Here is a 23,047-nt window from a genome sequence, read left to right on the forward strand (position 1 = left end):
CAACATCTCATGAACCTTAGAAATAAAGCATTACTCAGACTGAATCGAGTTTTCCGGTAGGTTCATCAGTTCTCAAGAAATGCTTCACATTATAAACCAAATCACTATTGCAATTCCGGCCTTGCATTTTTTTCTAAGTTTCGAACGAATTTAGGCTTGGAGTGTATCGGTTTTGACTAAGGAACAGGAGAACAAGACCCTCAAGTCAAACATTGGTTTTAGATATCGGATCACAGATGAACAATTAGAGGCAATGTCCATTTGACTTTCGTATAAGATTCATGGCTAATAATTAAATGGGCTGAGGGGGGCTGTGTTTTATGCACAAGCTCAATTTGCCCATCTTGTTGATCTGATATAGATATTTAAAAAATTTTTCTCTGTTTTCTCTTTTGCACATCATGTTACATGCAGCATCTGAAAACAAAGGCAAAACACCACGGGGGGCTCTACTTTGGCTCTTCAAGGACCCAAATAAAGTGTTCGAAGGTACTTTGCTTATTTTCTCATTAATTATTCAGGTGCCCTATTGGAAAAACCAGCATGAAAATCAAACTGGTCAAGCTGGTAATTAAGGTGGTCAAGCTGGTAATCAAGGTGGTCAAACTGGTCAATGTGGTAATTAAACTGGTTTAGCTGGCAATCAAGCTGGTTTAAGCTGGGCAAGCTGGAATTTAAGCTGGTCAGTCTGGTCTAAGTAAAAACCAGCATGGTCTCACTCGAATCTGGTTTTAGATTCAATCTGGTGTAGCTGGGAGCCAGTCTGGTCTTAACTGGTCAAACTGGTTTTCCATGGAGCCAATGTGGTCAAGCTGGGAGACGAGCTGGTCATGCTGGGAGACAAGCTGGTGAATCTGGTCGAAATAATAATCGTGGTGGTCAAGCTGGTCATGCTGGGAGCGCGCACGCCAAGGTCGGCTAGAGATAGCCGAACTGGCATTGCTGGGAGCGCGCGCGACAAGGTCGGCTGCTGGAACGAGGCCACGTCCTGTTCTTTGTCCTCTCGTTTTTGGTAGACCACCGGGCGCGTCAGGCGCGCTGCAAGCTACCTTTGTGTGCGAGAAAAGAGAGAGAGAGAGAGAGAGTGGTAGAAACGGAGAATCGAAGACGCGTTTGGATAGCTTGGGCAGAGGGCAGATCGAAGGGACGGCTGTGTGCGCGTTGTTTGGAGACTAGTTGAACGACGGTGCAAGCGAAGCGGGTTTTGAGAAGACAGCGAGCGGCAGTCCGTTCAGTGCGGGAAGATGTCAGACGTCCCGACTGCGGCGTCGCTTCGTGTCTTCGAACGTGTGTGTGCCCAAGAATGACGGCGGTGCCGAGGAGTATCGCCAATGCCATCCAAGCCACACGGATTTCCTCGCCTCTGCCGACCACGCAAGTTGCCGCTTCGCCCCCATCGCTGGCGGGACCCAGGTTCGCTTCTCTCGTCCGTGTAGTATTTTCGTCTGCTATTGCCTGTTTTTGGCCTGTGTCTAGTATTTTTTTCGTGTTGAGAGATAAGCAATCTGGTTTTATTAACATTGTAGACAATTTGCACCGAGAATCTGTGCGTCGGTTAGTACTGTGTCAGCGCCGAGGATGTGTAGCATTTGAGTTCATGTGAGGCTGCCGCAAGTACGAAAATAATAAATTGGATGCCGAGTTGGCTTTTCTGACGAGCTTGGCTTTTTTATTCTGTGTATTAATTTAAACAGGTTAAACTGGTTGGGAAGTTCACCAGCATGACCAGTTTAACAGCATGACCAGCATGCCAAACTGGGCATGCTGGGGCAATAACCCAGCTTGAAGCTGGGACCAGATCAACCATCATGACCAGTATGACCAGATCAACCAGCATGACCAGCATGCCAAGCTGGGCATGCTGGGGCAATAACCCAGCTTGAAGCTGGGACCAGCTTAAGCTGGTTTTTTCAATAGGGTGACATTGTATGATTGCTGCAAGCAGCATAGGAAAGAGTACTCAATATTTGCTTAAAGAGATCCTTTTCTAATTAAAAATTCTGTAACTTATTTTTTATAGAAAACCTGGTTGTATCAGCGTCATAATGAACATTACGTATAGGGCAGCATCACTAAGGGACTGGCTGTAAAATGAACTGGAGAAATCTGCACCTACAAGCATTGAGCTCATATTCTTACCAAATGTCTATTTTAGCAGTGGACACTATTGTGACATCTCAAGGCATAGCTCCGTCTCTGTGGAATGTGAAAACAGCATTCTCTATATTTTCAAGAATGAGTGCCGACGCAGATGAATGATAGTGACGTTTGGTGTTGTCGAGAAGGTGCTTTATATCGCTGTTTAGAAATGCAATGACTGCGATGGTCAGTCAGACTGCAGATGTTTTGTAATCCCACTATCTTCTATAATTCTCCACATTGGTCTGAAGGCCAGAACTGACAGAAGAAAAGACAACTGACATTGAGAAAACTTGCTGCAGATGCAATGCTCAGCTGTGTTGCCTGCTTTCCACAACAGGTTGTGGCAGCTCTCGACAAGAGCACTCAACACGACTCAGTTGTATACATTGTTGCCTATTGTCAAATTTAAATAATGTAGTTCTATTTTTCAGAGAATGAGAGTTGCACCTTAAAAGTTTTCATGGGAATCTGTGTCAAAAAATAAAACCTTTAATAAGTTCAGCTTGCTAATTGAAGGCATTGATTCTTCTAGCTCATTTTACAGCCCACCTTTCTATTGACACCGCCCTATGTGGAGAGCAAGTCGTCTGCTTCTTGCGCAGACATTACGTGATGTCAGAACTGTGACGAGCTCTCATTGGCTTTGATTGGAAGGTATAGGGGGTAGACCACAATGCCAGACACCATGAGGTCTACCCGCTATTTTTTTTTGTTCAATCGGCCAATAAGAGTTTTGCCTTCTGACATTACCGCAACCCCTGTGAAAGAAACAGACAAACTTGTGCTCCGCATAGGATTACCCTACTGAAAAAAAGTATATGAATCTAAATAAGAATTGATATGAAATATGCAAAAACTGATATGCGACATATTGTCACGGGCGGTGACCAATAAACAAGAAGTAAAGAGGAATAAATAAACGTTTAATGTGGCGAACTTGTGCTAAAAACAAAGAAGGAAAGCGAAGAAAACAGCAGAGCGTCGCGGGCGTCGAAGTCGGCGTGTCAGCAGAATCGAGCGCTGGGGCGAGACTGACTCGACAAGGTCGCGAGCGGCGTCTTATCTAGAATGAGGCACTATCTCGAAGATTCGGCGGAGAAGGTTCGAGCGTAGCGCGCTCGTGGCGAGAATGAACACGCACTTTCTAGAACAACATAAGCAGGGATAAACGACAGAAGCAGTCCGGAGCAAGAATAAACGAGAAAGTTCTAGAAGTCCGTGACCCTGCGCGCGGCATTATCCCCCCCTTTAAAAGCGCATCGTCCCGATGCAGCACAAAACGAAAAACACAAAAAACAAAAACAAATCCAAAGCAAAACGGCAGCAGAATCGCGAGCCACAGTTCACAGTTCACAGAGTTCACAGTTCACTCGTCGACAAGAGTAGAAAGTTCTATCGTTCGTAATACGGCTTCAGCCGGACGACGTGCACCACCTCGGGTCGCGGCTGACGTCTTGCAGATGGGCACGTTCCGTCGGGAAGGACTTCGTAGTTCAGATCGCCGAGCCGTCGGATGATCTTGTAGGGCCCAAAATAGCGTTTCAAAAGCTTCTCGCTGAGACCGCGGCGACGGATGGGCGTCCACACCCACACCCTGTCTCCGGGCTGGAAGTGAACGTCCCTACGACGAAGGTTGTAGCGGCCGGCGTCGACGCGTTGCTGGTCTTGAATACGGTGTCTGGCGAGCTGGCGGACCTCTTCTGCCCGTTGGGCAACCACCTGGGCGTCGTCGCTTCCGTCAACAGCCGGTTCGTGGGGTAACATCGCGTCCAGCATTGTCGTTACTTTGCGACCATGAACCAGTTGAAAGGGTGTCACCCCGGTGGTCTCTTGCACGGCCGTGTTGTAGGCGAACGTGACGTAGGGCAACACCTCGTCCCACGTCTTGTGCTCTACGTCGACGTACATAGAGATCATATCGGCGATTGTCTTGTTGAGTCGCTCGGTCAGCCCGTTGGTCTGCGGGTGGTATGCAGTGGTTCGACGATGGCCGGTGCCACTGAGACGAAGGATCTCTTGCGTCAGCTGGGCCATGAACGAAGATCCACGGTCTGTGATGAGGACTTCAGGGGCGCCGTGCCGGAGGACAATGGACTCGATGAAAAACTTGGCGACTTCAACAGCCGTGCCTGCTGGAAGGGCTTTCGTCTCGGCGTACCGTGTGAGATAATCGGTGGCGACGATAGTCCAGCGGTTTCCCGATGTTGACGGCGGGAAAGGGCCAAGTAAATCCATTCCGATCTGCTGGAAGGGTATAGACGGGGGAGAAATCGGATGCAGAAGTCCTGACGGCTTCGTTGGCGGTTTCTTGCGTCGCTGACACTCGTGGCATGATCGAACGTATAGGTGAACGGTCTTCGGTAGCCTCGGCCAGTAGTACTTTTCTCGAATCCTGGCGAGCGTCCTGCTGTAGCCAAGGTGTCCAGCCGTTGGGTCGTCATGGCATCCTTGGAATATTTCGTCTCGAAGGCTGGCAGGAACAACCAACAGCCATGCTCTGTTGTTGTTGACGAAATTCTCCTTGTACAGCACCCCTTGCCGCATGGAGAATGTATGCAGGATTCTTAAGAAAGCACGGGGAACCGAACTCGCTTGTCCCTCTAAGTGCTCGATGAGCGCTCGCAGTTCAGGGTCGTCCCGTTGGAGTGCTGCCATGTCGCTGACGTCCAAAGCGCCGAGGAAACACTCATCGTCGTCGTCTTCGATACACTCAGGTCCGGCCTCGACAGGAGCTCTTGACAGGCAGTCGGCGTCATTGTGCTTCCGGCCGGACTTGTACACAACAGTCAGGTCGAACTCCTGCAGTCGTAGGCTCCACCAGGCGAGGCGTCCGGAGGGGTCTTTCAGATTCGCGAGCCAGCAGAGCGAGTGGTGGTCCGTGACCACGCGAAAAGGACTTCCATACAGATAAGGGCGAAACTTTGTTATTGCCCAGACAACAGCGAGGCACTCCTTTTCAGTTGTAGAGTAGTTCCTCTCCGCCTTAGACAGCGTCCGACTCGCGTATGCGATGACTCGCTCTGCCCCGTCCTGTCTTTGAACAAGCACCGCGCCAAGTCCGGTGTTACTGGCGTCCGTGTGGATCTCTGTATCTGCGAACTGGTCGAAATGGCCAAGAATCGGAGGCGTCTGGAGTCTTCGTTTCAGCTCATCGAATGACCGCTGGTGTTCGTCTGTCCATTCGAACTTTACGGCGTCCTTCGTGAGGTGCGTCAGCGGTGCGGACAGCTTGGCGAAGTCCCGAACAAATCGTCTGTAGTAGGCACAAAGACCGAGGAATCTTCTCACGGCCTTCTTGTCAGACGGCGGCGTAAATGCAGCTACGGCGCGGGTCTTCTCGGGGTCCGGTAGAACACCTTTGTTGCTCACGACGTGGCCAAGGAACTTAAGTTCACCATAGGCGAATCGACACTTTGTCGGCTTGAGTGACAGGCCGGCGGTCTTGATGGCTTGAAGCACGGCTCGAAGTCGTTTCAAGTGCTCGTCGAAATCTCGTGAAAATACCACGACGTCGTCGAGGTAGACGAGGCAGCTCTGCCATTTCAGACCTGCCAGCACGGTGTCCATGACACGCTGGAAGGTGGCTGGCGCAGTACAGAGCCCGAACGGCATCACTTTGAATTCGTACAGTCCGTCGGGAGTGACGAAGGCAGTTTTCTCCCGGTCGCGTTCGTCGACTTCAATCTGCCAGTAGCCACTCTTCAGATCCATCGACGAAAAATATCGGGAGTGGCGCAGTCGGTCTAACGTATCGTCGATGCGGGGGAGCGGATAGACGTCCTTCTTCGTCACAGCGTTCAGTCGACGATAGTCCACGCAGAACCGCAGGGTTCCGTCCTTCTTCTTTACAAGGACGACGGGGGACGCCCATGGACTTCTTGAGGGTTGAATGATGTCGTCGTCGAGCATTTCTTGGACTTGATCCTGAATCACCTTCCTTTCCTTTAAGGAGACTCGATACGGCGACTGGCGGACAGGGAGCGCGTCGTCGTCGGTAATAACGCGATGTTTCGCCATTGGTGTTTGGCGAACCTTCGACGACGTGGCAAAACAGTCACGGTATTCAGCGAGGAGATCAACCAGTTGCCGGCGCTTAGGAGCTGGGAGCTCGGGGTCAATGTCGATCGGCGGCGGCGGCGTGCTGTTCTGCTGTGACGATGAGGTTTCTTCGGAGATTGCGGTGACCACGGCTGGCGCATGAAGCTCCTCAATGTGGCCCACAGTGGTACCCTTCGTTAGGTGCTGCGGCTCCTCTCGGAAGTTTGTCACAAGAACAGTTGCACGTCCTTGGAGATCCGTTACGCCTCGTGCGACGCCAATTCCTTTTTCAAGGAGCAGTTGGACGCTGCCTTCCAGAAGAGCTTCACCGTGCATGGCTGCGTCGGTTATGACGGTGACGAAAACACTCGACCGCGGCGGTAAGTTCACATGGTCGGCGATAACTCGGATCGCGGTTGACGTCGTGTTGGTCTCCGCCGGCGGTAAAACAGGCTTGCGCAGCGTCAGCTGGTTTGCCCCGAGGTCGATGACGGCGCCATACTCGCAGAGAAAGTCCATTCCGAGGATAACGTCCCTTGAACAGTCTTGCAGAACGACGAACTTCACAGGGCACGTCTCACCGTGGATCTCGACGCGAGCAGTGCATCTCCCGACTGGTGTGATGAGGTGCCCTCCGGCGGTTCGTATTTGTGGTCCATCCCACGGCGTGGTGACTTTTCGAAGGCGGCGGGAGAGCCTCCCACTCAAGACCGAGTAGTCTGCTCCGGTGTCCACGAGTGCTGATGCGTCGTGCCCGTCAATGACGACGTTTAGGTTATTGGACACCGCTGCCGGGGCGTCGTTTCGGTCTCTGGTAGCGTTCGAGTGGGGGCCCTCCGACGTTCGTGGAGGATCTTGGCGTCGGTCGTCTTCGGCAACTCCACCTCCAGGGGTTGCCGCGCCTAGTTTCCCCGGCGTGGAGCGAGGGGCGACAGGCTTTCACGTCGGGGTCGGTGCATCGGCGAGGCTGGACGTCGTGGCGACGGTGACCGGAACTCTCGGCGGGACGCTGGCTCAGGGGACTGAGGTCGTCGCAGGTACTCGTCGATTTCCCGAGGGCGTTCACCATAACGTGGCCGCGGGTCGTTCGGGTGGAACCCGCGCAAACCGAGTCGTCGGTATGGGCATCGGCGGTACACATGGTCAGCTTCTCCGCAGTGGTAACACAGCGGGCGTCGGTCGGCCGTCCTCCAGACGTCTGTCTTCCTCGGCGCAGGTCGCTCTGGGGGAACATGCGCCTGATCTTCCTGTCGTCGCGGGTACTGCGGCGTTGGGGCGTCTCTTCGGGGCGGCGCCGTGGCTTGGCGGGGAGTTTGCGGCGGTCGTCGGGCTATGGCAGCGTAGCTCAACGTCGGTTCCTCCGGTGCCACCGTGGTGACGGGAACCTCTGGTTGGAGCGCCCGTTGTACTTCCTCGCGCACAGCCTCGGCAATGGAGAGCGTCGCTGGTCGACTTGCGGCTGGCAGCAACTGGCGGAGTTCCTCCTGGACGACCTCCCGGATAATTTCGCGAATGTCCGTACCAGGAGCGTTCACGCCGCCAAGCAGCGCGGTTGCAGCGACACTTGGATGTCGCTGGTAGTGGGAAGCGCGCGCTTGGAGGGCGCGCTCGATGTTTGTCGCCTCGGTGACGAAGGCTTCGACGGTGCCCGGCGGGTTGCGCACGAGGCCTCCAAAGATATCGTCTCTCACCCCGCGCATGAGGACCCGCAGCTTCTTGTCGTCTGTGGCTCGTGGGTCGGCACGGGCGCTCAGGCGGAGAACATCTTCTACGAAGCTTGTGACGCTTTCGTCGGGGCCCTGCGTTCGGATTCGGAGGAGATCTTCTGCCTTCTCCCGTCGGTGTAGGGTGGCGAACGTCCGCTGCAACTCGGCCACACAGATGTCCCACGACGTAAGCGAAGCCTCGTGATTCTCGAACCAATACCTCGCAGTACCCTCCAGCGAAAAGTAGAGGTTCTGGAGGCACTGCTCCGCAGTCCATCCGTTGTGCCGCGCCACACGCTCGTAGTGCTTGATCCAGTCTTCGACGTCCTCATGGATCTCACCGTGGAAGGGAGTCGGCGTACGGGGGGCGGCGGGCAGGTAGACGACGGCAGGAGCGGCGGGGGTCGGCGACTGGTTGGCCATCGTCGGCTTCGTTGGCTGCTTGGTCCTGGGCGGCAGAAGTCCGAATTCCGGGTGTAGGCCTTGGGTGCGACGACTGAACCGGATCTCGGTAGTGCCTTCGTCGGTTCTTCGTGGGCTTGGCGTCGGACTTGCACTGCGGTCCCTTGGAGGGGTACGCGGCAGGGGCATGCGTTACCCCGCACCTCCACCAAAATGTCACGGGCGGTGACCAATAAACAAGAAGTAAAGAAGAATAAATAAACGTTTAATGTGGCGAACTTGTGCCAAAAACAAAGAAGGAAAGCGAAGAAAACAGCAGAGCGTCGCGGGCGTCGAAGTCGGCGTGTCAGCAGAATCGAGCGCTGGGGCGAGACTGACTCGACAAGGTCGCGAGCGGCGTCTTATCTAGAATGAGGCACTATCTCGAAGATTCGGCGGAGAAGGTTCGAGCGTAGCGCGCTCGTGGCGAGAATGAACACGCACTTTCTAGAACAACATAAGCAGGGATAAACGACAGAAGCAGTCCGGAGCAAGAATAAACGAGAAAGTTCTAGAAGTCCGTGACCCTGCGCGCGGCAATATGAAACTGATATGAAATATCCAAAAACTGATATGCGATATAAGAACTAATATGAAATACCCCAAAACTGACATGCGACATATAAGAACTTATATGCGACATATGCCAACTGATATGAAATATCCAAAAACTGATATGCGATATAAGAACTGATATGAAATACTGAAACACTTATATGCGACATATAAGAACTGATATGCAACATATGCCAACTGATATGAATGTGTCCAATAAACATGTAAGAAATAAATTCATATAATTTTTTTCAGCATACGACGTGCCGCGCGGGAAAGCAAACACGTGGCTTGGAACCGCAGTGGAGCGGCTTGATTTACTGGCTTTGAAATAATTACGGCATGAGCGTTTACTTTTTATTAAGAGATTCGTCCCCTGAGCCGTTCTAAATACTCTCAGAGGTACGACATTACTGAAAAAAATCCAACACGCCGAAAATATTATTTATTGCGTAGCTGGTCACCGAAAAACTCCGTACTTACAAAACGACCCGTATAAAAGGCGGAAACGCAGAGCTCCGACGTAGTTATTGGGTGTGCTGTTTTATTCATGTTTGTTGTGCCGTGTATGTGTATGCACTCAATGTATTTGTTCAACTGATGCTAGTAGTATGCGTAATGTATATACATGGTGGCGTGAGTAAATAAATATATTTTTGCAGCACATGAATTGGGCGGTACCTAGCGCCACCTAGCCTAGTAACTGATATGCGGCATAGGAAACTGATATGAAATAATAAGTTCTGATATGGAAAAGGTGTCCAAAAACATATCAGAAAAAAAAAATTATATAATTCTCAAGAGTGCTTTCCGTAATATAAGTTACGGAAAGCCTACTCTGTTTGCCCTTTTACCGACAACGTTTAAACACTTTTACTGATACTAGAGCGATTTCTGTAATAGGTTTTACGGAATGCATATTCCAGTCCGTCGTTTTACGGACAGCTCTTGAATAGCGTTACGGATAGTAGAGCACTTTCCGTAATCTGTTTTGCGGAATCCTTTTATTTACGGATTGTGTACGTGTTTAGAAGGATTTTTCCGTTACTAGAATTACGGATGACCTTTCCGGCAGCATAGGTGCCAGAGAATTTCTCCGTAAAAGAGAGCAAACTTTTTGGCCTTGCCGCTGTGTCGCACGTCATTATTGTTTCATGAAAAGCGCAGACAAAAAGCATCCACGAGCGTAGTTCAGATACGTCTGCTGCCCGCCTTCGTCCGTGGAAGCCAGGGCTGCCTGTCGTAGTGTGCATGCTTGTTCTCTAGCTTCAACGGAGTCGCATACGTTTTGTGAATTAAAGTGTATACGGTCGCCCCGAAAGGTTCAGACATCGAGGGCGTTTCTTTGATACATGTGGTCCTGTTTGTAACCGAATGTCCCTTTTTTAATGAAAAACGCAAATTTCACAAGTGTAAAAAAAAAAAAGAAATAAGGACGGGTAAATACTTTTTCTGATTTTTGATCTCATGAATTACATTCATTTTAAGGACTTGTGAACCGTTTCATAGCCATGTAAGATGGCCACCTCGGCTTGTGAACCGGTTAATTGCCATCCAAGTTGGCCATCTCGGAATGCGAGATTTTATATAAATGCTGCCCTTGCTGATGAAATTCCCTTGTTCGAATTCAATATGAGCAGCTGTCACCATTGCTGAGAAACCCTCAGCACCGGCATTAGGTTCCAAGTTGTTATAGCATTTTTGAACCTGTGCATTGGAAATGACGCAATAACATTGGTAAAATGTGTGCTCCAAAAGTGAAAATGGCTGCCCCAAAACCAGCTTTTGCCTGCTACAAGAGCTCCAAATCACCACTTGTCAGTTCCACCATTGCAGTTACCACTTGATTTAACTTAATTTATTTTAACAGTGCTGTTTGTTTTACCTTTTCAGATCGAGCATCGCTCAAGGCAGGCGTTTTCTGTGACCTAGTAAAGATACAACAGGTTTGATTTTGCATTTTACTTGTCATTTTATTGGCTGCTCTCCTTGAAGCTAACTTGCAGTGATCCTATGGCAGTCGAAAGTATGTAATAGTTTCTCTGGCAACGCTGCAATCTGGTTAGGCTATCCTATCAGCTCAGCAGTGATCACAATCATACCTTCCATCAGGTATGTTCCATCAAAGACCACCACAATACGTTCCATCAAAGACAACCACAGTATGTTTCATCAAAGACCACCACATACGTAATTTGGGACATTCCATCAGTGGCAGTCAGACATCATCTGATGGACCATCAGGGTACGTTCCACCAGGGCTGCTGACTGGCAGTCGATCAGTGTCCCAAATTACGTACCTTGATGGAATTTTCAATAGGTATGTATGTATGTATGTATGTATGTATGTATGTATGTATGAATGAATGTATGTATTTACGTCTATATCCATGCATGTTTGTATATACAGGGTGTTTTCTTATTTTCGCAGATTTGCTTAAAAAAAGCCCTGAAAGCTACACCTATGCGGTTTGTACGAGTGAGTTATACGCCCAGGGGGACATTATGTGGGTGGCTAATCTTTGCGATAAGTCGGCTAATTAATTAAAATTCACTAATTAACTTTTTAATTAGTGAAAATAGACATATGGTTCCAATTAGAAACTTGCTGAGCGTCTACCGAAACCCCTAATTCAGTCATTTTCAGAAAGTCTTTCAGCGCATGAGAAGCGAAGTAGTGCACTGAGTTGCACTACTACGCTTGCAACTTTGCATTTAATTGCATCGTAATCATAACCTTAAAATGCAATCATTTAACTCTTGTTCGTATTAGACTATTGGCAGCTGATAAAACCTGTTTGTTATACTGACGTTTAACCCCTGGTTAGCTGAGTTGGTAGAGCGCTCAACTGGAGATTGAGACATTCCGTTTTCGATCCCCGGACCAGGCAGATTTTTTCGGTCGCGCTCTAGTCACCTAGCTGTGTTTGGAGATTTGTGTTTGTCCTTTGTCCCTCTTGTTCCTCTTCTCCAGAGGTCATTTTTGTCAAAGAGTATAAATCGCTGTCAACCCTAGCGGCATTGACACCAAATCAACACTATCACTTAACTAGACACAGGCAGTATTGGAAGGTTGTCTATTTTTCTACTAACTATGGTACGCAAATGTTGCTATAGACCTTTTCATTTTAAAAGTTGCCTGACCGGCGGATAGAGGGCGCTGATGCACTCGGCGCCATTAGGTTGCTTCAATTTGGTTGGTTTCGGTTTCAACGTGAACGCGGCTATGTTGCTGTTTTACGTTGTTTTTGCTTAATTTTGTGATACGATTATTTTCTTTGTAGCACACAACCAATGAAACAGTGGTATTGAGCCACTCTGAGGACTACGAGGTTTATTTTATTTTAGCCTAAACTGCGGGCTTTTTGACCAACTCCGTTGGTGTATCTGATTATGGTCGGTTGCGAAACGCCTTACTTTACCATCGTCTGCGGCCGTGCCCGATGACACCAGCTTCTAGAAAAACAAACCAATGAAGAGACTAACACGTGAACGTAAGAAGCATATAGTCAGCTTGATTAGCCATCTGCTTTATCGGCTAGAACAGATGAACTCGCGAGTTTACTACTCACTGTTTGGTTTTCGGGGCACCTAACATTTAGTGAACTTCGCAGACTAAAAACGTATAGTGTGGTGACGCAGCTAATTGATTTAACCAAGTAGTATCATCTCCGCCTTTTTTTTTAACCTAGTACTCGAGTATGTTTTGACCGGCCGAGTAGGAAATTTCTTAATTATCAACCCTTCTAAAGTACTCATAAGCGGCATTTCGCGATATTGGCGTTAGGAAATAAATTATTTTTATGTGAACATTTGCTTACTCAAAATTAAAGTGACAGTCCCGTCAAATAAAATCTGGCATTTGCCCTCCGTAAAATTGGCCAAATAAAATTAAAGGGCGCAAGAGGAGAAACACCTCGGAAAGTTTGGCTGAATTCTAGAGCTGGGCACCACTTCACGGACCTCTGTAAACAATTATTTATTTGTTTGAACAGATTCGCTCTGTAAATTTTGGCGTAGCCAGCTGCCAAAAGTAAACCTCTATTCGCCATCGACAATTCTGGACACCGGTGGTTGTTAAGCAGATGGCTCTTTTTCTCTTTTTTTTTCGGCGTCAATTATTGCAGACTCCAAGTATAGGCAAAAAAAGAATGAAAAAGTATTATCATATTGCGCATGCGCCGAACCCAAACCGCGTTTTGGATTTGAAAATAGAAAATACGTTATTTCTTTGTGCACGCTATTCTAAAACTCGCTACTGTTAAGTGTCCGTGGTAGTCTCTTACTCGGCAAACTCAACCTTTTTGCTAATATTAATTAAGTAAATTGCACTGGTTATCAAAACATAATCCACCAATCACTTAAATGACTGTCGAAATGGGAGCGAGCATGGTATACAATTTTTTAAGCCTTATAGGTAACCCCACCATCCGAATGTTTACGTCACAAAAAAAGCTTGAGAACCTCAAACACAAGTATGTGTGATATTATGAACAAACAAATCGCCTGTTGTTGATGTACCCTTACTTTCAGCCTCAGATAAATCACAAATTAAATGTTCGTTGTTTATCCCCTCCACAAGCTTTCTCACATAATCAAAAGAAACTGTTTTCGATATATTATCAATACAAATAACTATACTTTCAGGAAATACAGATAGACTCCTTGTGCTGACTATTCTTGACGCCTTCCGATCCTAAATGGGCGATAAAAATATAGCTTCTTACTGAGAATGTTCCGTCACTATTAGGAAACAAACCTCGGTTTCATAAGGACCTTTGAACCCTCGTGATGTCTTAGTCGTCGAGTAGTTTCCGAAGTAAGACAAGAAAGCGCGGTGAAACGCGACGAAAAACACGAATACAAGGCATCCGCCAAGGCGCGGAGGTGAGAGCAGAGCAGCAAGTTGAAGCAACCTAATGGCTGCCGCGTCACGTGATTCCAAGATGGCAGCGCCCACGCGGAGGAGGATGAAAAGGTTTATATATCATACCAACACTGCTCAATTTCCTTCTAGAAAAAGAAATTTGCATCGACACTATCCACCTCAGAGCTTCGCGTTTTCTTTAATCTGTTGCAGCCCGAAGGAAAAATGCACCAATGTAACCCTGTTTGGCAGTCAATATTTTCTAGTGGACCGCTGACTGTGCCTGACTTTACGTCAAGCATGTCTGATTGGCCAACAAGTTACTCTGACCGACAGTCAAACTCCAGTCAGACTCCTTTTGTAGGCTTTCTGATAGTTTCCTGGTGGCAGTCGGCCGCCGCGAAATGCCATCAAGATGTCTTGGTGGCGATTCTGATTGTACATCGATTGTCTCTGACTGTATGTCAAAAAGCTTTGACGTGCAGACAGACGTACGGTCAAAGGACGTAAAGTTCGTTCGGATACCACTATTTCGTCAAATCTATGAATACGAAAAATAATCTATGCACAAGAAAACGATTTGTGGGCGTGAGCCCATAAAACCGCTGGCTGATGTTAGAGATATGACACGCAGCCGACCGACAACCTTGATCAGAAGCACGCCGAACACGCCACTTCGCTTCGCCCATAGAGGCTTCGCCGAGCTTTCATGAACGATCGCTCTCGACTCGTTTTGTATGCCCGCTTGCTCCAACCTGTCGATCCTGCCCGGGCTCTACAATGTCTTATGTTTTAGTAGAATTTCTACTCGACAAGACCCAGCCTGTTGTGAGTTCCGACGATGTAAGGGACTTTAGCGGTGTAGTTGAAGACGACAAGGTGTACCTGGTCTACTGGGCCAAAGACGCGCGAACAAGAGGATCGTTCTACGACGGGAAAGTACTCTACATGGCAGGTGAGTAGAACTGAAGTACGGCGAGTGATGTACGAGTGCTTTGCATAACATGCTGAAGGCTTAACTGCATTTGCAGCCGAAGCATCTCGTATAAAACGAATGGTCAAATCGAGTTTCCAAAGCGATGGCATAGCATAGGGGATTCCACTTCCGGCTGCCGAGCGCGACGGACGTGTTATCATGTGCTCCGTAGGAGCGGTGAAAACGGCCGCGTCAGGCCGCGGTATTTCTGTTTCTGGATCCCCCGACGATTACCAGGTTATCTTGCCTCCGCTGCCAAACGGATACGTTGTGACCAACGCAGTCTTCCTGCACTGTGATGTGAAAGGACGTCCGTACAAGATACAAGATTTCCGTCAAGAGTTGCAACGGCTGGATGTGATGAAGGACCTGGCGGCTGCCGGGCCCCATCAAATGAACCACGTGTGGTTGCTGAGGCTGCACTCGCTGGCAGCAAAGCAAAGGCTGGTTGATGCGAAAGAACTGACTGTGAAGGGGGGCCGCTGCCTCGTCATTGACCCAGCGAGCTTGGCGGTGACACTTAAGCTGCACTGGGTCCCATACGACGTTCCCAACGTCCTTGTGAAGAAAGAGCTGGAGCGCTACGGCAAACTCGCCGACGTCACCAGAGAGCGATTCCGGGAGAAGGGGTTTGAGGCGGTCGAGTCGAACACCCGGATCGTGCGCCTGACCCTCCAGGAAGGCAACACTGTCGACAGCCTCCCCCATGAGCTCCGTCTGGAAGGATGTAAGGTGTTGGTCGTGGTGCCAGGACGAGCTCCGCTCTGTCTCCGCTGCCGGCGTAAGGGTCATATTCGCCGAGATTGCCGCATCCCTCGCTGCTCCGACTGCCACCGCTACGGCCACGACGCAGAGGACTGCGTCAAGACGTACGCAACCATGGCGCGTGACCGAAGCGAAGACGACCACTCCGACTTCCTCATGGACGTCGCGGAGGCAGAGGAAGCGGTAGGAGGCTCTTCGCCGCACTTGCCTTCACCTCCCGACAACTGTGGGTCCCCTGCCCCTGCGAGCACCAGCCCTCCTGCTACCGCGGCTCCACGATACGCGACGGAAGCTACGCCAAGTGAACCAGGAACGATGGCCGCGGACAGCATGAACCCAACGACCCCAAAAACAGATGTCACCCACCCCGCAGCACGCGAACCGAAAGGCGCAGGTGACAGCGGTTCTGACGGCGCGGCGACCAAAGACTTGGATGAAGACACGACCGATGGACAGCCCCCCAAGCGACTCCGAGACTCACTGTCACCTCGCAAGAAGTTGTCACAGAGCAAGACACCAATACAAGGTCTTGGAACACCCCTGACAGCAAAAAGAGTCGTGTAGCGAAATCACTAGTTCTTTCCGACGACCAAAGACGGAGGGAATCGAAGTCAGGACGACGAAGGATGGGGGTCAGGGTCAAATGGCTTGGTGGACGGGGACTGCGGGCGCGGCTGCTCGTGGGAGGGATGGAACGGTGTCGGAGAAGATAGACGTTACCACAAGTGCTCCGGGTATGTGTCGTCACTACGCAGTTAAATTACAATCGAACGCTGTCTCGTCGAGGCAACACATGCCGGTTCTTGTAAGCACCGTGTTTTCCGTCTTGCCTCCTCTCGCCCTCTAATGCAACTCGCAAGGTCCCTGCGTGTGGGCACGTTAAACGTGCGGGGCTTATGTGCCCGACGCCGCCAATATCAAGTAAACCGCTTGCTTATCGAGAAAGATATGGATATTGTTGCGGTGCAAGAGACGAAGATGGAAAGTGAGGCCCAGACGGAAAGCATGGTGCGAATTTTTGAGGCGCGATACGACGTTTGCGTAAGCTACGCCGTTGGGAATTCGGGCGGGTGTCTTTTGTTATTAAGGAAGTCTTTAGGGACCGTTGAACAAGTAGTTAGCTGTGAGTCTGGCCGATTTGTAATGTGTGATTTTCTTAGTTCTAGCTATAAGTTTCGAGTCCTGTGCGTTTATGCACCCACCAGAATGAATGAGCGCTTAATCTTTTTTGAGCATCTGGAACAGTATGTACAAACCGACAGACTAGTTATTTTTCTCGGCGACTTTAACTGCGTGTGTGCACCGCAGGACCGTTCTAACAATATCCGGTATAGAGACGCGAGCACAATGTTTTTAAGCGACATGATCGAGCAGTACGGGATGGAAGACGTTGGTCACTCCGTGTCAGGAGCGTCAGGTGTGCGTTTTACCCACTTCCAAGGGGCCAGTTATGCCCGCTTGGATAGGGCCTACGTTTCACTTGATCTCGTCAGGGCGTGTAAGAACTACACAGTAGAGCCCGTGTCGTTTAGCGACCACTGCCTCGTTTCGATTATGTTGTGTGCCGCTAAGGAAGCTCCCAATAAGTTTACATGGCACCTTTGGAAACTAAATTCGCAGCTGTTAGGGGACGATTTTTTTGTAAAGGGAGTTCGAAAAAAGCTCAGTGAACTGGGCGGCCTCGACGAAGGTTTCGGCACACGATGGGAATTGTTTAAACAAGAGATTAAGATCAGTGCAATCGAGCGTTCTAGTTTAATAAAGCACGTCGAAAGGAAAGAAATAAAAGAGTTAAAAGGCCTGTTAGACCAGCTAGTGCGCGAAGAGTGCTTATCGCCGGGTATGTTTTCGGATGACATCAGCAATCTTAAAAAGCGGCTGGAAGCTCTCGATACCGAACGGTTTCAGGGAGCCATGGTGCGGGCGCGTTTAAAGCGGTTATCGCTTGGAGAGTTGCCAACAAAAAGAGCCTTGGGCATAGAAAAGAAATATGCAAGCAAAAATGAAAAGTGAAATCTTTTATCAAGGAAGAGTGTCTGGTGATAGAGACGTAATAGAAAGCGCTTTTGTCGATTATTATACCCAACTTTTCAAGTATCGCACCCCGCAGAAAACGGAGTTTAATAGTATTTTTTTGCCACTTATGCCAACACTTGAGAATGAACTTAAGGAACGATTAGAACAACCGATAGAGTTAAGTGAAATCGAAAGAGCTATTGATAATTTGCAACAAGGTAAATCGCCCGGCCCGGATGGTTTGGGAGGGGACTTTTATAAAGCGTTTAAAGAGGACGTTGCTCCTTTTTTGCTGGGTGTTATCCGCGAGGCTTATCACCTCGGCTTTTTGCCACCATCTTTTTTAAGCACACATACCGTTTTCATTCCGAAAAGTGATGACCCCGCGAAACTTCGTCAAGTCAGTTCTTATCGACCTATAACGTTGACTAATGTTGACTATAAAATTTTAATGAAAGTCTTGGCGGAACGTTTACAGTCTGTAATAGCTAAGATTGTTGGCCCGCATCAAACATGTGGCATTAAGGGGAGAAGCATTGTAACCAACGTCCATGTGGCACGCAGCATTTTATAGTGTTGCGATGCTATGGAGCGCAGAGTGGCGGTACTGCAAATTGACTTCGAAAAAGCATTTGATAGAGTGTCCCATGAAATACTTTTTTCTATTTTGGAGCATGTAAACGTAGGCTCTATTTTGATTGAAGGTCTGCGTATGGCGTACCAGAACTGCGCCACCAGACTCATTGTTAACAAGCGGGTCAGTGACCGCGTTCCCCTTTTTTCTTCAGTGCGGCAAGGCTGTCCACTTTCACCACTGCTTTTTTGTATTTATCTAGAACCCTTTTGTTTAAGCGTCATACGTAGTAACCAAATATGTGGCTTCAAATTACAGGCCAGTGAAGTTCGGATCTTGTCTTACGCGGACGACGTGGCCGTTTTTTGTTCGGATAAAGAGAGTGTTAAAAAAGCCGTAGAGTTAACTGTGACGTTTTGTGAAAACACGTGTAGCTCTGTCAACTGGCAGAAGTGTCTGGGTTTCTGGCACGGCGACTGGCCCTCCACGCCTCCGGTTTTTGAGCGCATTGAATGGTCTGTCACGCCGGTGCGCTATCTCGGCGTACCGTTAGAGTACTACCGCTCCAGCGATCAGTTTTGGCGCGAGGAAACGGAAACTTTGCGTGCAAGGACTGAGAAGTGGAGAGGAAGTGCCATGTCTATTTTTGCTCGCGCAACTATCTGTAACACCTTTTTAGCAGCAAAGCTGTGGTACGTACTACAGGTGATACATTGTTCGCGAATTAACATACAGCGTATGCATCGGGTTTTTGCTGTTTTTGTCTGGAGTTCCTCCTGGGAAAGAATGTGTCGAACCAATATTTTTCGTCGGGTGAAAGACGGAGGGCTAGGCCTCACGCACATGTTCATAAGACAACTGGTCAACAGATTTCTTTTTCTTCGTGACCAGAAAGACCCTTTTCTTAGGACTGTTATTCAGTTAAGGCTATACAATGTTTTGCCAGAGTTTGTAGTTGCGTCGTGTGATGATTGTTTTTCTGGTGCATACGGCTATTTTAAGGAAGTCATCGGTGCGTACCGCTTTTTAGCGACGCGTTTCTCTTTGGATTATCTCGCTGAGGTTTCGCGTAAACGTTTGTCAAGAGATTTGATTAATTTGTTATTTCCTGTCCCGTTGTACCGGTCCAGATACAGTGCAGGCCCGGGACTAGACGTTTTAAAAAGAGTTAAAAATATGGTAGTTCCCGCGAACGTGAAAACTTTCTTCTTTAAGTTGCACACTGAAACCCTGCCCGTTAAAACATGGCTTATCGCTAAAGGCGTACCAACAGCATGGTCAGAGCACTGCGTCCTCTGTAAGCAGCCCGAGACAATAGAACACGTATTTATCGACTGCTGGGACGCGGTGCTCTTTTGGGATGTTCTGCAGAGAACGCTAAAAAAGGACTTACCCCTATCGCCTCACGGCATCCGATACCTGTCTGTAGATGGAAAGGGCACGGTGCCTTATGATCTTATAATGCTTTTAGGCCTGCACAGTATCTGGCAGTGTCGTCTTGCGGTGCGTCATGCCGATATCAACGTCCGCCCAGTGCACAAGTACTTTGTAGAAACGGTGTGTCACTTGCAGGAAGTGATGAAAATGCAACAACCGTTACCTGAGTGGTTGCCCGTTCTTGAAGAGCTGGCGACCATTAAGGATTTTTAATTTTCGTTTCTATTATCGGCCAGGGTGGCTCTTTTAGCCCTTCATTGATGTCATTTTCTGTGTTGTAAAATTCAGAAAATAAAAAAAAAAAAAAAAAAAAAGATGGCATAGCATAGGGGTTAAAGTGCCCTATTTGTACGCAAGTGGTCGCGGGTTCGATCCGCGTTGGTCCTGCTTTTTTTCTTCGTTTTTTTTTCTCGAACATTTTGTTTAATCGAGGCATTTGGCGATATTTATGAGTACGTATAGCTTTACTCTCATGTAAACGCTGCCCTTGTTGATGAAATTGCCTTGGCAGCGGCAGTCAGACGTCATCTGATGGACCATCAGATGACGTCTGATGGTCCATCACGTTCCACCAAGGCTGCTGACTGGCAGTCAGTGTACAAAATTACGTATATTGATGGAATTTTTAATAGGGAGTTATTCACCTAATCCACATAATTGATTCTTTAAATTCGTTTGTTCAACATAAAGTGCACTCTTTGGTGTTTTTCGTATTCTTCGTCTCCAAGGACTGTGTTTCAATCTGTTTAAAGGATTAGGGACTGTCTGGTAATTTCGCGCACATTTTTACTGCACTTCCATTTTTGGTGGCCGAGGCCTGGTCAGCCTTCTTTGAGGCTTTTCCCTTCGCTCCACCCTGCTTCATGAAAATAAACAATTATTCTTATTCACTAGCCCACGTGAGCAGCGAAAGTATTTTCTTTCGAAAAACGTTTTGTTTTATTGTTTCGTTTTCCTCCTAACGAATGTTTTCTTTATACGTCAAATAAAAGAGCAGCATAAATTTTGTCTTTATTGTTCGCATACTAGAATAACTGCAGCCAGTTCAAAACATTGAAAACACTCTGAGGGAAATTGCCTCATTGCGTATACGTGTGCATTTAGGCGTGTATTCATGAGTACGTGTATTTAATGTATAAGTGTATTAATGTTTTTTTTTTTCTTTTTTTTTACATCGGAGCTGTTAAGGGCTAGGTTCCCCAGGATCGTGTCCGCGTATTTCGATATACACCTACCTGGACAGCTACCGCCATCTAAAAGCGACGGCGGCAAGCACAGAACCTGTATGGTTTCCGCCGTCGCTCGAAGATGGCGGCAACCTCTCCAGCTATAATAGAAGAATGAATAGTTGGCCGCGTTGGCGGGAATTCATGGTAAGAAACAGCGCAAAAAAGAGACGACGACGAAGAAGCACATAGTGTATCGAGTACAGCTCGGCTGGTCTTTCTTCTTCACGAGAGTGTAAAGGCTGAACGTTTTTTTCTCTGTTTTTGTCTCCGCTGTGTGTTTGCAAGGGGGCTCAGGCCAGTCAAACTGTCTAGACAGAATTTTTCCCGTGTGGATATGTAGGTATGTTAACTATATTATGTGTACGCAAATTGAATAAAATATTGATATCATGAGTATTCTTATCAAACATCCATATATCGCTATGTCTGTATGTTGGTGTGTCGGTCCGTCGATTTGTTTCTCTGTTTATTTACTCGACAATACCTCCAATACGTGGGAGAAATTATTCACAAAATACTTAAACAACAAGCGAGCTGCTGACAATTCATATTTGAAATACCATGAGTTTGAAAAAAACAGTAACAGTAAGGAATTTTAGAACAGCGCACACTAAAGCATTGTGTACGCCAAAATGGCGTCATCGCCACTGAGCATGCCCCGAAGGGTAACTATGTTTTGCGTTTTGCGTGCGAGTTCTTAGTGTACGTTTTTTTTTTTTTTAAATTGTGTTTGTACGCAAATAGTTTTTGCGCTCCTCCAAGGAGGATTCCTGATGAGAAGTTCGCTAAAGCCAATATGAGCACAGTTAAAAAAATGGCGCCTCCCAGGATCATGTATGCGGCGGCGTCGTAAGTGCGACGTCGGCGGCATCCTCGCGACTGCGATTTTCAATGGGGGACGACATTGCACTTAGTTCGGGAACGATCACCGGCAACTTGATGCTTGCGACGCGCGAACATTTCTCGGTCAAGGGACGTTGTGCGAGGCTCAGTACACGAGACCACTCTTGCCAAGGCGAGGCAAGCGGGTACGACCGGTCGACCGCTCGCGTCGCATTCTCATGTTAAAACAAATCTAAATTGTTGCTCTGGACCAAAAACATTTTTTCCCCACGTTACAGCATTTTGTGTATGTAAGAATGATTGTGACTGTATTTTGGCGGCGTTGTAAACGCGAGATTTTTGTGCTTTTTCAAAGCGGCGGAGAAACGCTAAAACTCTCTTCCACAGCCTGCGCTAACCCAAGCGCTAAATTTAGCGCTGGGTGTGCTTAAATTGCGTACCCTATTTCAATCCCCCCAATTATCTGTTTTCTAAAACTGTATGTTTTTTTTAGTAAAGGAATTATAGCAGAAGTGAGTGCTAGACTCTAAACATCATATTTTTGCAATAAGTATTCGTGATCATATACCTAATATTTCTAATAAATGATACGTTTAAAAAAATTAAAAATATGTACAAAAGAAAAGAAGAAAACTCACGTTGTTGCTGGTCTTTCCAACACAATCACTTTTCATCGCTTTTGTTGAAGTCACGTTGGAATTGCCTTCAACTTTGACGTCGTGATAGTCTCGAACCGGGTGACCTAAACATTGAGATATCGTGATATAAGTCAGGAAGTGCATCTAACGGCATAACTTGTGTATTAGTACTAAACTCTTATCTAAAGCTTGCATATATGTGGTAGTCGAAACTGTCTATAGCAACGATGCAAATAAAAATAACACTAGGTCACCAGTCATGGAGTGATGCCAGTGTGAATTTTGGAACCAAAGCTGCTTTTCAGAATATTATTATTTTCGTGTGCATGCAAAATACGTTTTGGAATCTATACTTTGTCTCATCCTACGATGGACTAAAGGCCAAAGCCACGGGACACCAGGTCCAATCACGTTCCAGGCTACACTATGACATGCCTAGCATTGATTAGGGGTGGACGAATAATGCTCCGAACCAAAAAACGCTGCATCATTTCTATAGCTTCAACACTGCAAACAGCCTCTTTTTTGCAATGTAAAATTGTTGAGTCTCTCAGTGCTATTTCGATTCAAACCACTGTCCGCCCATCCCCATCAGTGATTTCAGACGCGGGCACTGATACGTGCATCAAAACGCAATACGCAATTTCTAAGTGGTTCGTGATTGGATCTTGCGGTCTGTAGCTTTTGCCTTTAGTCCATCGTAGGGTGAGACGAAGTATAGGCATCGTCCGCAAGATTTGTCCTGGGGCACAACCTCTATTTTTAAACTTTGATTTTTGGAAACGTAATTGTACTGAAAGATATGCCTACCTGTCGTTTC

The 23,047-nt window shown here is 47.9% G+C and overlaps 1 protein-coding gene across 1 annotated transcript in view; it reads right to left on the reverse strand.

Moving 5' to 3' along the window:
* Nucleotides 1–23,047, reverse strand: part of LOC120848335 (arginase-1-like) — a 130,198-nt gene that overhangs the window by 58,240 nt on the left and 48,911 nt on the right. The window contains exon 3 of the mRNA XM_040504512.1: nucleotides 22,228–22,331. Coding sequence (XP_040360446.1) covers nucleotides 22,228–22,331 — 104 coding nt within the window. The remainder of the gene's footprint in view (nucleotides 1–22,227; nucleotides 22,332–23,047) is intronic.

The sequence above is a fragment of the Ixodes scapularis genome, unplaced genomic scaffold (genome assembly GCF_016920785.2).
Source record: "Ixodes scapularis isolate PalLabHiFi unplaced genomic scaffold, ASM1692078v2 PGA_scaffold7__128_contigs__length_106722199, whole genome shotgun sequence".
In the NCBI taxonomy this organism is placed as follows: Eukaryota; Metazoa; Arthropoda; class Arachnida; order Ixodida; family Ixodidae; genus Ixodes; species Ixodes scapularis.